Raw genomic sequence first — 13,424 nt, forward strand, 5'->3', positions numbered from 1 at the left:
TGCCTTCTTGTTCCAGTAGCCCACTTTTCGTCAGGGTGCCCTGGTTCCTCAACACCTGACGCGGACCTTGTTGATCCGGGCGACGTCCGAGCCGGCATGCCTTCATATTTATCTGTCTCGCTCATGTCTGCGGTAGGCTTGCTTAGCATAGGGGGTCTAGCCTTAGGACCCTTTCTGGATACAGACGCCCCAGGCAGGAATCGAACTTGCGATCCTCTGTTCCAAAGGCGTGTAGTTTAACCACTACGCTATCCAGCTGCTGCTGGTAGACAAACAGAAGAAGACGGCCGTAGTGATCGATGTAGCGGTTCCGAATGACAGCAATATCAGGAAGAAGGAACACGAGAAGCTGGAGAAATACCAAGGGCTCAGAGAAGAGCTCGAGAGGATGTGGAGGGTGAAGGTAACGGTGGTCCCCGTGGTAATCGGAGCACTAGGTGCGGTGACTCCCAAGCTAGGCGAGTGGCTCCAGCAGATCCCGGGAACAACATCGGAGATCTCTGTCCAGAAGAGCGCAGTCCTGGGAACAGCTAAGATACTGCGCAGGACCCTCAAGCTCCCAGGCCTCTGGTAGAGGACCCGAGCTTGAAGGATAAACCGCCCGCAGGGGCGTGCTGGGTGTTTATATATATATATATATATATATATATATATATATATATATATATATATATTTATTTAATTATTTATATAATGGAAACATGGACATAATATGTAGACTCTCAGCTTTTATTTGAGGGTACTCATATTCAAATTGGATGAAGGATTTAGGAGTTTCAGCTACTTTAAAGGGACTAAAAGACTCAAAAGCTATTTCATGGGAAGGTGTGAGCAATTCCTTCTTTATGTCATTATCAATTAAGCAGATAAAAGGCCTGGAGTTGATTTGAGATGTGGTGCTTGCATTTGGAAGATTTTGCTGTGAACAGAAAACATATGGTCAAAGGAGCTCTCCATGAAACAAGCCATCCTTAAGCCTATCTGAGAAATTGCTACAATATTAGGACGTCCAGGGAAGACAATAGTGCTGGATGACTGCAGAATGATTTTCATGTTGAAGAGAAACCCCTTTACAACATCCAACAATGTAAACAAACACTCTCCACGAGGTAAGCGTATTGATATTCAAGGCTACCATAAACAAATGACTGCATTTACTGCAAGGTGCAAGCCACTCATAAGCCTCAAGAATAGAAAGGCTAGATTGGACTCTAAAAAAGCCAGCACAAAAAATGTTTTTTGGACAGATGAAACCAAGAACACCGTCTACCAGAATGATGGCTAGAAAAAAAAGTATGATGATGTGACACAGGACAGAAGCAGCTGAATAAATTCTGATGTGTTCAGAGATGTATTGTTTGCTCACATAAATGCAGTCAAACTGATTGGGTGGTGTTTCATAATACAGTTGGACAATGACCCAAAACAGCCAAAGTAACCCAGGAGTTTATCAAAGCAAAGAAGTGGTAGTATCTTGAAAGGCCAAGTCAGTCACCTGATCTTAACCCAAATGAGCATGGATTTCACTTGTTGAAGACTAAACTACAGACAGAAAGGCCAACAAATGTCTCTTTCTGGACAACTTCTCTTAACTTCAACTTAAGGATGTTCCAGCTGTCTAACGGATTTGCTTCTCCATAGTGGTCAGATGTCTGTCTGTGTTAACGGGAACGTGGAGCTCAGTGATGGTGTAGCTAACTTCTGTGTGGCTCTTATGGGGTTGTTGTTTTTTTGTTTTTTGTTTTTTTTTGGGGGGGGGGATCTCTCTTTTTGTTTTCTGTTTTTGTTCTTTTTCTTTTTTCTCATTGCTTGTTTGGTAAATAATAAGAGAGGAAAACAATGTTCCAACATGAGAAATTCTGTTTTGTATTCATTGTAAACAGTTTGTGTTTTTCGTCTTCTTTTTTTCTTTATAAACTATATCCACAAATACTCAATAAAAATGTTTTGAATTAAAAAAAAGAAAGGCCAACAAACAAACGGCAAATGAAAGTCACTGCAGTAAAGTCACTGGGCATTAAAAAGGAGAAAACCCAGCATCTGGTGATATCTATGAGTTCAAGACTTCAAGACTGTCATTGCCAGCAAAGGGGTTTCAAGCATTAGAAATTAACATTTTGTTTTCAGTTATTTAATTTGTCCAATTATAGGGATTGTTTTACAAAAGATCCTTTCCTCCCTTCCAGAACTGAGTTCTAATGGTGGAATGACAAGGCATATAAAATTTAATAACACAAGTAATTCAATGTAATTGTCCTCTTTAAAAAAAAAGTCGTAATCTTAAGAATATTGAAATGTGCGCAATTTCGTTCAAAGAAAAGCTTATTCACATGTTTTGAAGTGTTTCATCAATGCACTGCAGGAAAAAAAAAGCAACTTCACACAAATAACAAAATTTAACAAAATGATTAATCCTTCTGTTATTCCTGCATTTGGCGGTTGAACTTAAGAAAAGTTGTAATATACAGGTCTGTCCATATAAATGTACTATTTTGTTTCTCCATGAACACTGAAGCTGTTATCACTTGTTAGATACCACACAGAAATCCAAAAGCTAGTGAAAACAGTAGTATTTTTTTTTGGCACACAAAGTCGAAGAAATGTCTGAAACGAATGACCTCCTCTAACAAATTTCTGTCATGTTGGATCAATGTTCTTAAATTACTAATATTACAGTTCTCAAATTTGAAGAAACCCTTGTTCTTTTATTTATATGACTCCCTACAGGTAAACTATTTGATCTAGATGTTAGTTTGGTACTACGTAGGCACACAAATTTGAATAAATTTTACTCAGTTTTAAATACATCAATCTTTACTGATGCCATTGCCTCTAGGATTCATAATAATTTATTAAAATGTTGAATGTCAGTTTGTTTGTTGTTTTTTATAGTTCCTTTTTAGGACTTTTGTGGAATGTCTGAGTAGGATTTTCTTTTTGAGTGAGTTGTTTTAATACAAACAAATGTCACTGGTATACCAAACCATTTATTATATATTTTGAAGCAGTTGTGCATCACATGAGAAAAATGTGTAGGTGACTATGTTTTTCTTTCTTTGTTTGTGACTGTAATTTAATATTTGAGTATAAAACCCCACCCACAAAAAAAAGTATATCGCTGACCACGAAACACCTTCAGAACCATTCAATTTTAGTTTCAGAATATATTTTAAAAGCCATGTACCTTTGCTTTCTGAACGAAGACCACCAACTTTCAATCCGTTGATTTGTAGTTGAGGTACCATACATATGACTGTGGGCTCCTGCAAGTTCATCTCCATGGTCTGATCTTAAAGCACAGTGAATGGCTGCCATTGTGCCATTTTCTGTGCCACAGTCTGTACGAAGGCATGCTGGAAGTTGACCAAACTGTGACAAGCACTCCATATAATATTTTGCAATGATACCTGGGTCATTATTTGAGCTGCCACAGCTGAGCCACATAACTTTCCTTGAAAATCCATCGACACATGCACTAATAGCAACACCAAAGGGCTTCAGCTTATCATAACCATCCACATGCCACACTTGATTTGGTCCTTCTGAAAAATATCCTCTTCGAACAAACCTGCGTTTACAGCGACGCTTAACACCATATGGATCTAGTCTTGAGAGTATGTGCATTACATCATTTCTTTTAACTTTCAGATTATACTTTTGTCGCAGTGTCTGACACATGGATCTGTAACCCAGAAGCTGACCTGAGCCTCTCAGTTCTTGTGTAACAGTGGAAATGACAATGTCAGTGGGAGTAAAGTCTGTCCTTCTAGTCATTCCAGCATCTTTTAGCCTCCTCTTTAATGTTCTCAGACTCATACAAATATTATGCTTGTTTTCAAGAAAATCCAGGATCACTTCATATGTATGGCCCTCAGAGAAATACTTATTGATGATGTCTGTGACTGAGACTGGGCCTAAGGTTGAAGAGAAAACATGAAAAGATAATTACGACCGCAGGAATCCACAAATGCACTTAATAAGTGTTTTTAAAAAAAATACCACATCTGAAACAAGTCTCAATAAACATGACTCAAGTATTTAATCTTCTTGATGTGTGCTTAAATAAAGGCCAGCAAAAGCTCAAAGAACATGGACCAGGATTCAGGACTTATCACTCTCATTAAGACCTCTATGCTGACAACTCAAAATGAGCAAAATTAGAGAAGTTAGAAGAATTTCGTCACTGTGTACATATGCCCTATTAAGTCATAAACTAGTTTTTAAAATTATGCCATAGAACCGGTGGCAGGCTTAAACCAGAATACAGTTCTTAGTACATACCAGTTCATGCCTTTTCGTTTTTGGAATTCTGATTTATCTTTGCATACAGAGTCTTTAACAATACAAAAACCTTAGAATAAGCAAATGAATATAGTACTTTGGAATGGCACATCAATAATAATCCCCCCCAAAAAAAGTTTAACACGCACTACTGAAGCTACTGTGGTGTATATAAGTCATTATGAAGCAATTAAAAGGTGAGCAATAAATACTAGAACTTAGGAAAGTGAAATGCTTACCATTCTCTATAAAAGGTGCTAAAACTTGAATGTTAGTTCCACAGGACCCACAAAAAACTCCAATTTGCCCCACTAGCTGGATTCCACAATATGGACAATACATTGCCTGATGAAGGCAATGCCAAATTAAAACCTGAACACATTAACTGCAATATTCCTTAATGACTTTGACTTATTAGTATTTGTTCTCGAGTTTAAAAAAGCTTCATTTCTAAGGCTACATTAAACATTACCTTTGTTAGAATTATCTTTGAATATATAATCCAGATATCTGTAGTATTATTAGAATCATGAGATTACAACATATTTACCTCTCCTCCACTTCTTTGAAGTGTCTCCCAGTCCTAGCGCACTGGTTAGCATGTTTTGGTTCGTGCAACTGGTCCGTCGGGTTATTGTCTCCCCAGGAACATTTCCGTTGTCTTTTTTCCTATTTCCGTTGTGCTTTGTGTGCTTTTGCAGCGCTTTTCTTTTTGCAGCGTTTTTCTTTTTGCAGCATTTTTCTTTTTGCAGTGCAGCGTTTTTCTTGAAATTGCAGTGCAGCATCTTTCTTTTTGTAGCGTTTTTCTTTTTGCAGTGCAGCGTTTTTCTCGAAGTTGCAGTGCAGCGTCTTTCTTTTTGCAGCGTTTTCCTTTTTGCAGCATTTTTCTTTTTGCAAGTGCTTTCTGAAGTTGCAGTCCGTTTGGCCTCTCAGGGCCACCGTACATCTCCCCTATATGGCTCAACTCCTTTAATGGTCCACCATATACAAGCACAGGTGAGCCCATAAATGGAAGGAAGTAAACATGCCTTACTAAATAAGCAAACCAGAACCTTACATAGAATGTGCCTGCAATTAAACACTATAGCTATTGCCTCCCCATCATCCTACATGTAGAGGAGGGACAGAAAAATATCTGAACATGCAGTTCAGGACAAAGTTTACAATTTTAAGTACAACAATGACAACTTTTATCAAAATCACTCCAACAGGGGCCACATTGGCAAAAGCTCTATCACCTTTAGTTCTCATCTTTTGGTCAGAAGCCAATAAAAAGTGAGTTACAGTAGTCCAAGCATAAAGAAATAAATGTATGTATAGCAATCTCCAGTTCAGAGCGAGATACAATACATCTTAATTTAGCAACATTTCTTAAATGATAAAAACAAGACCGAACCAGAGATTTGACATGACCATCCAATGTGAGAGTCGAGTCAAAAGTTACACCTAAATTCCTGATAGAGGATTTAACATAGACCAAAAGAGGACCAAGGGCTTACACTATCTGGGGTAAAAATCTGTCAGGAGCGCATACAAGGACTTCAGTTTTACCCTCATTAAGTTTGAGGAAGTTAACAGCCATCCAACGTTTGATCGAATCTAAGAAGTCATTCAGAAACTGGAGCTTAGATAAATCTTGGGGCTTAAAAAATGTATAACTGCATCTTATCAGCATAACAGTGATAGGAAATGTCCTCGGAGGGGTTCATTATACGTTGGAGGGGAAGAAGCTATATTAAAAACAATAAAGGCCCCAAAACAAAACCTTGAGGGACACCGTAAGTAAGGGAGGTAGAGGATGACCTGAAATAAGAGACCGTCACAGAAAAACATTGGTTATGTAACTATGAGGAGAACCACTCCAAGGCAGTTCCAGATATACCAACCCAATATTTTAGCCTTTCAAGCAAAATGGTGTGGTTAACTGTGTCAAAAGCCGATGTTAGGTCCAGAACAGAGCAGAACAGAACATTTTCCTGCATCATTACTCATAAAAATGTCACTAGAGACTTTAAGAAGGGCTGTTTCCGTAGAGTGAACTCTCTGAAAGCTGGACTGAAACTTGTCAAAAAGGCTGTGTTTGTCTAGAACTGCTATAAGTTGCTTAGCCACAACCTCTTCTAGAAGGTTAGCAATTAATGGTAATTGGTGACTATCTATATCTATACTGCACATAAAACATGATATAATTGCTATAATAAATGCGAATTGAGAGATAAACAGGAGAGACATTTTCATCGATGCAGAAGACAATCAATGAACTCGCTTCACAGCTGACTGTCATGAATGACTGTTTTTTTAGTTTCAAAGAGACATGAGGGGTACTCCCCAAAGTCTGGCCTGGATCAGTGTCTGTGGTTACCATACTTACTGGAAAAGCTACTGTGAATTAAACAGATGGCATAACTTACCGGCGATATGACTCTTTACATTTTTCATTACAAAAGAAATGTACGAATTAGTTAATTTAAAGTTATCATATTTATAGTTATCAGTGTCATAGAATTCCAGTCTAACACATATGAGCATCAGATCAAATCACAGGGCTGCTGTACATCGAAGGACCAGCAGGTGTCAGTACTTCCAAATTAGCGGTTAAACAAGGCTTCGTGTGATCTGCCTTTTGGTGAAGCAATTGGCCAGAAAGATTCGACACATTCATGGGGCTTCATCACATCATCACTATTTACAGTTTATAGCAGCACCATTACCGCTTGTGATTTGAAATGCATTCTGAGATACCTGGTTGTCCCAAGTCAACACTACCGCCAGTCCATAGCAATTGGTTGTCTAAGATCAAACTGTCTTCATTTACTGTGCGCGGTAAGCAATAAGATGTTACACAAGCTGGAGTGGCAGTGTTAACCCCACCCCTTGACTTTGGTGGGTGACAAATGAAATTAATTAATGAACAAAGCAGCAGGGCCAGGAGTGCTAAAATGAATTAAGTAAATACATCATTAAATAATTAATTTAATATTTCAAAAATTGATTAATTAAATATATAATTATTAATTAAATGTCTCATTGATTAATTAATTTGGAAATAAATAATTTAATAACTGTTTTAAATTAAATTAATGACATTTAATAAATTATTTAATAACATGTTTAATTAATTAAGATTATATTTTATCAAGATCATATTTTTTTTCAAAGGTGCAGACCACAAAGTTTAACATGCTGTTATTTTTCTCATTATTGTCTCTACAGATTGAGTGTCTGTAATCTCTCAGAGAGAAGCTGTGAAACTCTGTCTTCACTTCTCAGCTCCCAGCCTTCCAGTTTGAGAGAGCTTGACCTGAGTAACAATGACCTGAAGGACTCTGGAGTGAAAGTTTTGTCTTCTGGACTAGAAAGTCTGTGTTGTAAACTGGAAACACTCAGGTCAGCATTCTTAAAATGGTCAATAGATGACTATTTCAAATCTTTAAGCAATGCAGGGCTTTCTGTTGTGATTTAAATTATCTACTGTATTATATTGTTCATCCTAATCTGTGCGATTTATCTGATCAAAAAATGAAAAACGTATAAATAAAGTGTTGGAAGTTGTCCAACATATTGAACATATTTATTTCAGATGTTTTTGTTGTCCTCACAAGGTAATATAAGATATAAAGACTTTTATAATATAGACTTAATTTGCTGTCATAATCTGGTCAGACGTCTCGCTTGCCCAATATTTTCATTAGAACCAAAAAGCAACAAAGCTGATGACACCCGAAACAGTCTCAGCCCTACTTTATGTATTTTTTGTCTTAATTTTTATTTCATTAATTTTTTATCATTTGCAGATTTTAAGGTTTAGATTGACTAATGGCTATTTTTAACTACTGCTTCAGTCATGTCATTTTTTAATGATTTTTGGCTGCAATTTTTCTGTTTGCATTTAGCTGTGTTGCTATTCTCTAAGAGTATTTGTCATGTCTACAGGCTGTCAGGCTGCCTGATCACAGAAGAAGGTTGCAAGTCTCTGGTCTCAGCTTTTAGCCTCAATTCTTCCCATCTGAAAGAGCTGGACCTGAGCTACAATAATCCAGGAGAGGCAGTAGTGAAGATGCTTGAGCAGCTAAGACTGGACACTCTGAGGTATGTAGATGGCCGTTACAACCACAAACACTGTCTGATAGATGAGGAAACTGACCCTGTCTGATTACTTAATGCTGGAAACTAGTGTAATTTGAATAATCACACATGTAGGAACATTTTTCCCATTCTGGTCTAACATAAACAGTAGATGTCTGTATGGGGTCTCAAAGGGCAAATTTTCTATCAACAACAATGGTGCAACCTGTTCTAACTGATGTGTGGAAAGGAACTTACATCTTTACTCTCTGACCTTTATTTAGATTAAGTTTTATCTGTGTGTAGAGACCACGCCCAGGACATGTTTAGCCCCTAATTCTTCCCCTAATTCTAGCATAAACTAGAATTAGGGGAAGAATTAGGGTTGTTTGCCTAGCTTAGAAAAAAAGAATTGTTAATATAAATGGATTACTAGGTCACTCAACCTAACTGGCCACCTACAAAAATAGGCTTTGCATTGCTAGTTTGCTGCTTCTGAGCGTTTACATCTGAGACTTGTTTGTGCTAAAATATCAAATTGATCTTCTGGACTTTGTGATGACACAGTCACAGTTACATAAAGTCAAAGTTAATTAACTTTGGTTGAAATTCAAATTCAATTATAATAAGAAATAATAATTACAGCAGAAAGCGAATACTAAGGAACAATGGAATGGAGCTGGTGGAGCAAACTGGGTCACCGGTTGGGGTGTTAGGCCCAGACTAGTGGGTGTTTTTGACTGTAAAGCCGGTCTAGCATTAACAACCTGTTACCCTGCAGCCTGCACTGCAGGATATGTACTGTGCCATTGAGAGCTCCAGAAAGAGCCTGCACGGTGGTCCTGCAGCCAACCAGCACTTCAGTCAAATGTTATTGATATTTTTGCATAAATAAATGAAGATGATGAGCCTTTAAACACACATACAAAAGGAACATGTAAACATATGCTATAATTATTTTAGTGTGATGCTGTGATACATCATATTGTGAAATATCACTGACATTACATACTGTGCTCAACTGAACTCTCAAATGTACAAATATTTGTTAGGATATATACTGTTATATACAGTTAGGAGAATATGAAATAAATCTATACATCATAAAGGTCAGCCAGAGGACAGAAGCAATCCGAAAACGACAAGTATGAGAATGAGAGTGAGTGAAACAGAGCAAGAGAATACAAAAACAGAAACAAATGAAAAGTGAAGTGACAATTGCTTCCTTTTGTCTTAACTGCAACTGCTTCTGTTTGCACATTGATCTGATTATTTATGAATTCTTGCCATTCACATTCAGGTTAAGTAGCAGCACATCACAGATGGGAAAATGAAAAGCAAGCAGGTCCCTCAGTGATCATCCACATGCAGAAAAATACAACATACCTGTTAATTAACCGGTCACAGAGTCACTGATATTGTCAATTTAGAACAAACAGAGAGAAGACAGAGACAGAGTCTGAACAAAAAAATAATAGATGATTTTATAGGGTGATGAAAGAGGAACTCTTCTCAGAATGAGTGGCAGGAAGCAGGAATGTTGACTTAATTTTAGGTAAATTAAGCTCATTGGCTATTCCTGCTGTTTGTGTCATATCACAATGGCATGTTGTATCATGTCTCATTTATTACAGTTATAATTGTTTACAGACTAAAGCATGGAATTGCAGATTTGTGTTCTAATACGTGGAGCTAGTAAATAAAATCTATGAATTATTCCATCCTGACTGAAGCATAACCTTTGTAAAAGCAATAGCAAAGATAGCAAAGGATACACTAATGATCATGAGGATCACATCATATTCTATGACCGCTACAGTAGCTCAAAATATGTGATGCACTGGCTGCTGCACTCTACCTGTACTAAATCATTTTTTGTACCCAGTCCCAGTCTTTATGTTTAATATGTACTCACTCCCTGACAGCATGAATGAATGTCACAGTGTGTTGAAATTGACTGTGACTGTGGCACATGTTGAATGCTCTCTGGACATCATGCTTAATAATAAAGATTATGATGTAATGTGCTAATCATTTTTGCTCTTTTGAAGTTTAGACATTTTCTTCAAGTGTATGTGTCAAAAAGTTGGATTTTTCCTTTATCAGTGTCTATCAGTATTTGTATGAGAGCGATGTAATGTCCACGTGTGCATGCTGAAAGAGACTGTGCTGGTCTGACCCCCCTCCTCCTTTCAGGGTGGAGCCTGCTGGAGTCCGATGGCTGACACCAGGTCTGAGGAAGTGTAAGTGTGTTTTTAATGTGATTCATAAAAAAAAACGGAAACATTTAACCACCTTCAAACTGTCACATCACTCATTCACATCTCTGATGTCAAAAGTCATCATCAAAGTGTCAATCAATGAACAGATGATGGATCAATAACTGCAGCTGGATTGTGTTTGTTTCTCCATCAGATTCCTGTCAACTCACAATCGACACAAACACAGTGAACAGAAACCTCAAACTGTCTGACAACAACAGGAAGGTGACACGTGTTTTATCGATTCCATTATATCCTGATCATCCAGACAGATTTGACTGGTATCCTCAGCTGCTGTGTAAAGATGAGCTTGAAGGTCGCTGTTACTGGGAGGTTGAGTGGAGAAGAACGGCTTGGTTATCAGTGAGTTACAGAGGAATCAAAAGGAAAGGAAGGAGTGATGAGTGTGTGTTTGGTTTAAATGATCAGTCCTGGAGTCTCAGATGCTCTAATGATGCTCATTCTGTCTGGCACAGAAGCATAAAAACGTCCGCCTCCTCCTCCTCTGTCTCTAACAGAGCAGCAGTGTATGTGGACTGTCCTGCTGGCACTCTGTCCTTCTACAGAGTCTCCTCTGACACTCTGATCCACCTCCACACCTTCAACACCACATTCACTGAACCTCTTTATCCTGGATTTGGGTTCTGGGCTCCATCGGATGGTTTGGCAAAGGGTATTATCGACATTTATGGCCCTCCTTTGAATAAACTATTATTTGACTTTGAGTCAGTGACTCTGTGTAGTTAGCGTTCCCCTGTTAGAGAAACAGCTCAGTCTGTACATATTTGGCTCTTTCAGTCAGAAACACATCATGAGATGTATGAAAGATGCTGATATTTTATTTTCAGTACATTTAGAATGATGAAATAACTCAACTTTAACATGTCAGTGGTGGCATTTGGAGAATTAAACCATCCTTTAGAAACTAGATATAAATATTATATTTTCCAATATGATTTTTTTCTGTGGTACAGATGACAATGAAAAGATATAAAACAGTCTGCAAATCATAAGTTATCAATTCAAATGATTATTAACGCCATAAGAGAAGGTTTCCTGTTATTTGTACCACTCAGTTGGTCATGTGATCTGGCTGTGCAGTCCACCATAACTGACATCGCTTTCTATTTTGATATTTTCATGGTAAATAAACAGATTCTTGTTTAGCACTTTTCTGCACACATTCATACTCTGATGGATGATGGAGAGGGTTAGTATCTTGCTCAAGTATATTTTGCATGCCAACTGGAGCAGCCAGGGATTGAACCACCAACATTCTGATCATTAGATGCCTTGCTCTATCTCCTGCGCTATAGCCAGCCATCATCAAAGCCCTTTCTTAAATCCTCTCTGAGAGAATCTCAAACATGAGGAAGACAGGGAAGAGAGTGGACTCATTAGTAAAATGAAACACAGCCAATATTGACGTTTAAGACAAGGGAGGTAACAGAAATACTAAATATATATATATGGCAGTGGTCACCATGGCAACATCACTGTCATTTGCTGTGTATTGTATTGATCATAATCCTGTCGTTTGTATTTCTTTTTATTGTTACCATTTTTGTCTTTTTTTAACAAACTATTTTTATCTCTTGCCATTGTTTGCCAGTGAGTGAAACAAAATTTTGTTCCATCTTTCTGCAATAAAAAATATCTTTAATTCTTGCAAGTGTAGAGTTGTAGTTACTTACAGTGACCACTAGAGGCAAGTGATCCTAATAGTTTCCCTGGAACCGTCCAGTTCATCCACATAAATAAGATGGCTGGTTCCATCTTATTTATGTGTTTATATGTGTAAAAACCACAACCAATACAGCCTTCGTTCGAACAAAATCATACAATTGATTGTCCCAAAAATCAGAACAGAATTGGGGAAAAAGGCTTTTAAATACGCTGCCCCTGCTTCCTGGAATAATCTGCAGAAGGAACTGAAATGATCAGAATTGGTTACCTTGGGAGAGTTTAAGTGAACAGCTCTTTTACTCAGTGTGATTGTTTTTAATGTACTCTTAATTTGATCTGTTATTGTATATTTTACACATGGTGGTATGGGATATTGTATTTGTTTTAAATGTTATATACCTATGTGGTATGTGACTTTTGTTGCCATGATGCCAGGTCTCTCTTGGAAATGAGATTTTTAATCTCAATGAGATTTTTTTTACCTGGATAAATAAAGGACTAATAAAAAAAAAAAAAATTAATGAAGCTGTTGGTGATCAACGCTTATCAGTACAACTATAAAAACAATATTAAACATTTAAGTGCTCTACAAATAGTTTGTCTGATGTATATAACTAAAATGTGTTTTAAAAGGGTAAATATAAATGTCAAATTGACAGCAGATTTCACCGTAATGTACTCTATTTTTAAAATATGCCAAATATAATCTGGCTTGGTAATGTTTTACTCATATTTTGTTTACACAGACTAAAGCAGTAGGACATGAGATGAAACACTGCTCCCCTCAAGCAGGAGGCTCCAGTCCATTCTAGTGAGCCGGACAACAGGAGCCATGGGTTTTTTTTCCCCTTTGTCTCACCCTCTCTCTCGCACTTTTTTTCCGCTTCACTCCACACACAAGCCTTGTGCTTTGCGCTGAGCAGAGGGGGGAGGGGCGGTAGTTACACTTGCAGTAGCACAGGAACAGAGCGGGAGGGAAAGAGACAGAAAGAGAGCCAGGGACAACAACATCACATTAAAAAGGTATAGTAATCATCCACAACTATTTTCAGTTGCGGATGATAAAGGATTCCGAAAGTTTATTCATGCAGGTCCATATGACAGAGAATGTGCATCTTCTTTTTGTTTTCA

General features: G+C 37.6%; 1 protein-coding gene and 1 long non-coding RNA gene across 10 annotated transcripts in view; one reads left to right on the forward strand and one right to left on the reverse strand.

The window, feature by feature from the left end:
* LOC101474066 (protein NLRC3) overlaps positions 1-12,275 on the forward strand; it is a 34,605-nt gene extending 22,330 nt beyond the window's left edge. For all 9 annotated transcript variants that reach the window (XM_076880706.1, XM_024798602.2, XM_076880708.1 and 6 more), the window contains 4 exons: positions 7,495-7,668; positions 8,215-8,370; positions 10,543-10,589; positions 10,762-12,275. In XM_076880706.1, coding sequence (XP_076736821.1) covers positions 7,495-7,668; positions 8,215-8,370; positions 10,543-10,589; positions 10,762-11,354 — 970 coding nt within the window. In that variant the 3' untranslated portion in view covers positions 11,355-12,275. The remainder of the gene's footprint in view (positions 1-7,494; positions 7,669-8,214; positions 8,371-10,542; positions 10,590-10,761) is intronic.
* Positions 3,381-5,026, reverse strand: LOC143415188 (uncharacterized). The gene is made up of 3 exons (XR_013095820.1): positions 4,832-5,026; positions 4,521-4,626; positions 3,381-3,914 (listed from the first exon to the last, which is right to left on the reverse strand). It is a non-coding gene; the product is annotated as an uncharacterized LOC143415188 (long non-coding RNA).
* Positions 12,276-13,424: the final 1,149 nt, after the last annotated feature.

The sequence above is a fragment of the Maylandia zebra genome, linkage group LG23, assembly GCF_041146795.1.
Source record: "Maylandia zebra isolate NMK-2024a linkage group LG23, Mzebra_GT3a, whole genome shotgun sequence".
Classification (NCBI taxonomy): domain Eukaryota; kingdom Metazoa; phylum Chordata; class Actinopteri; order Cichliformes; family Cichlidae; genus Maylandia; species Maylandia zebra.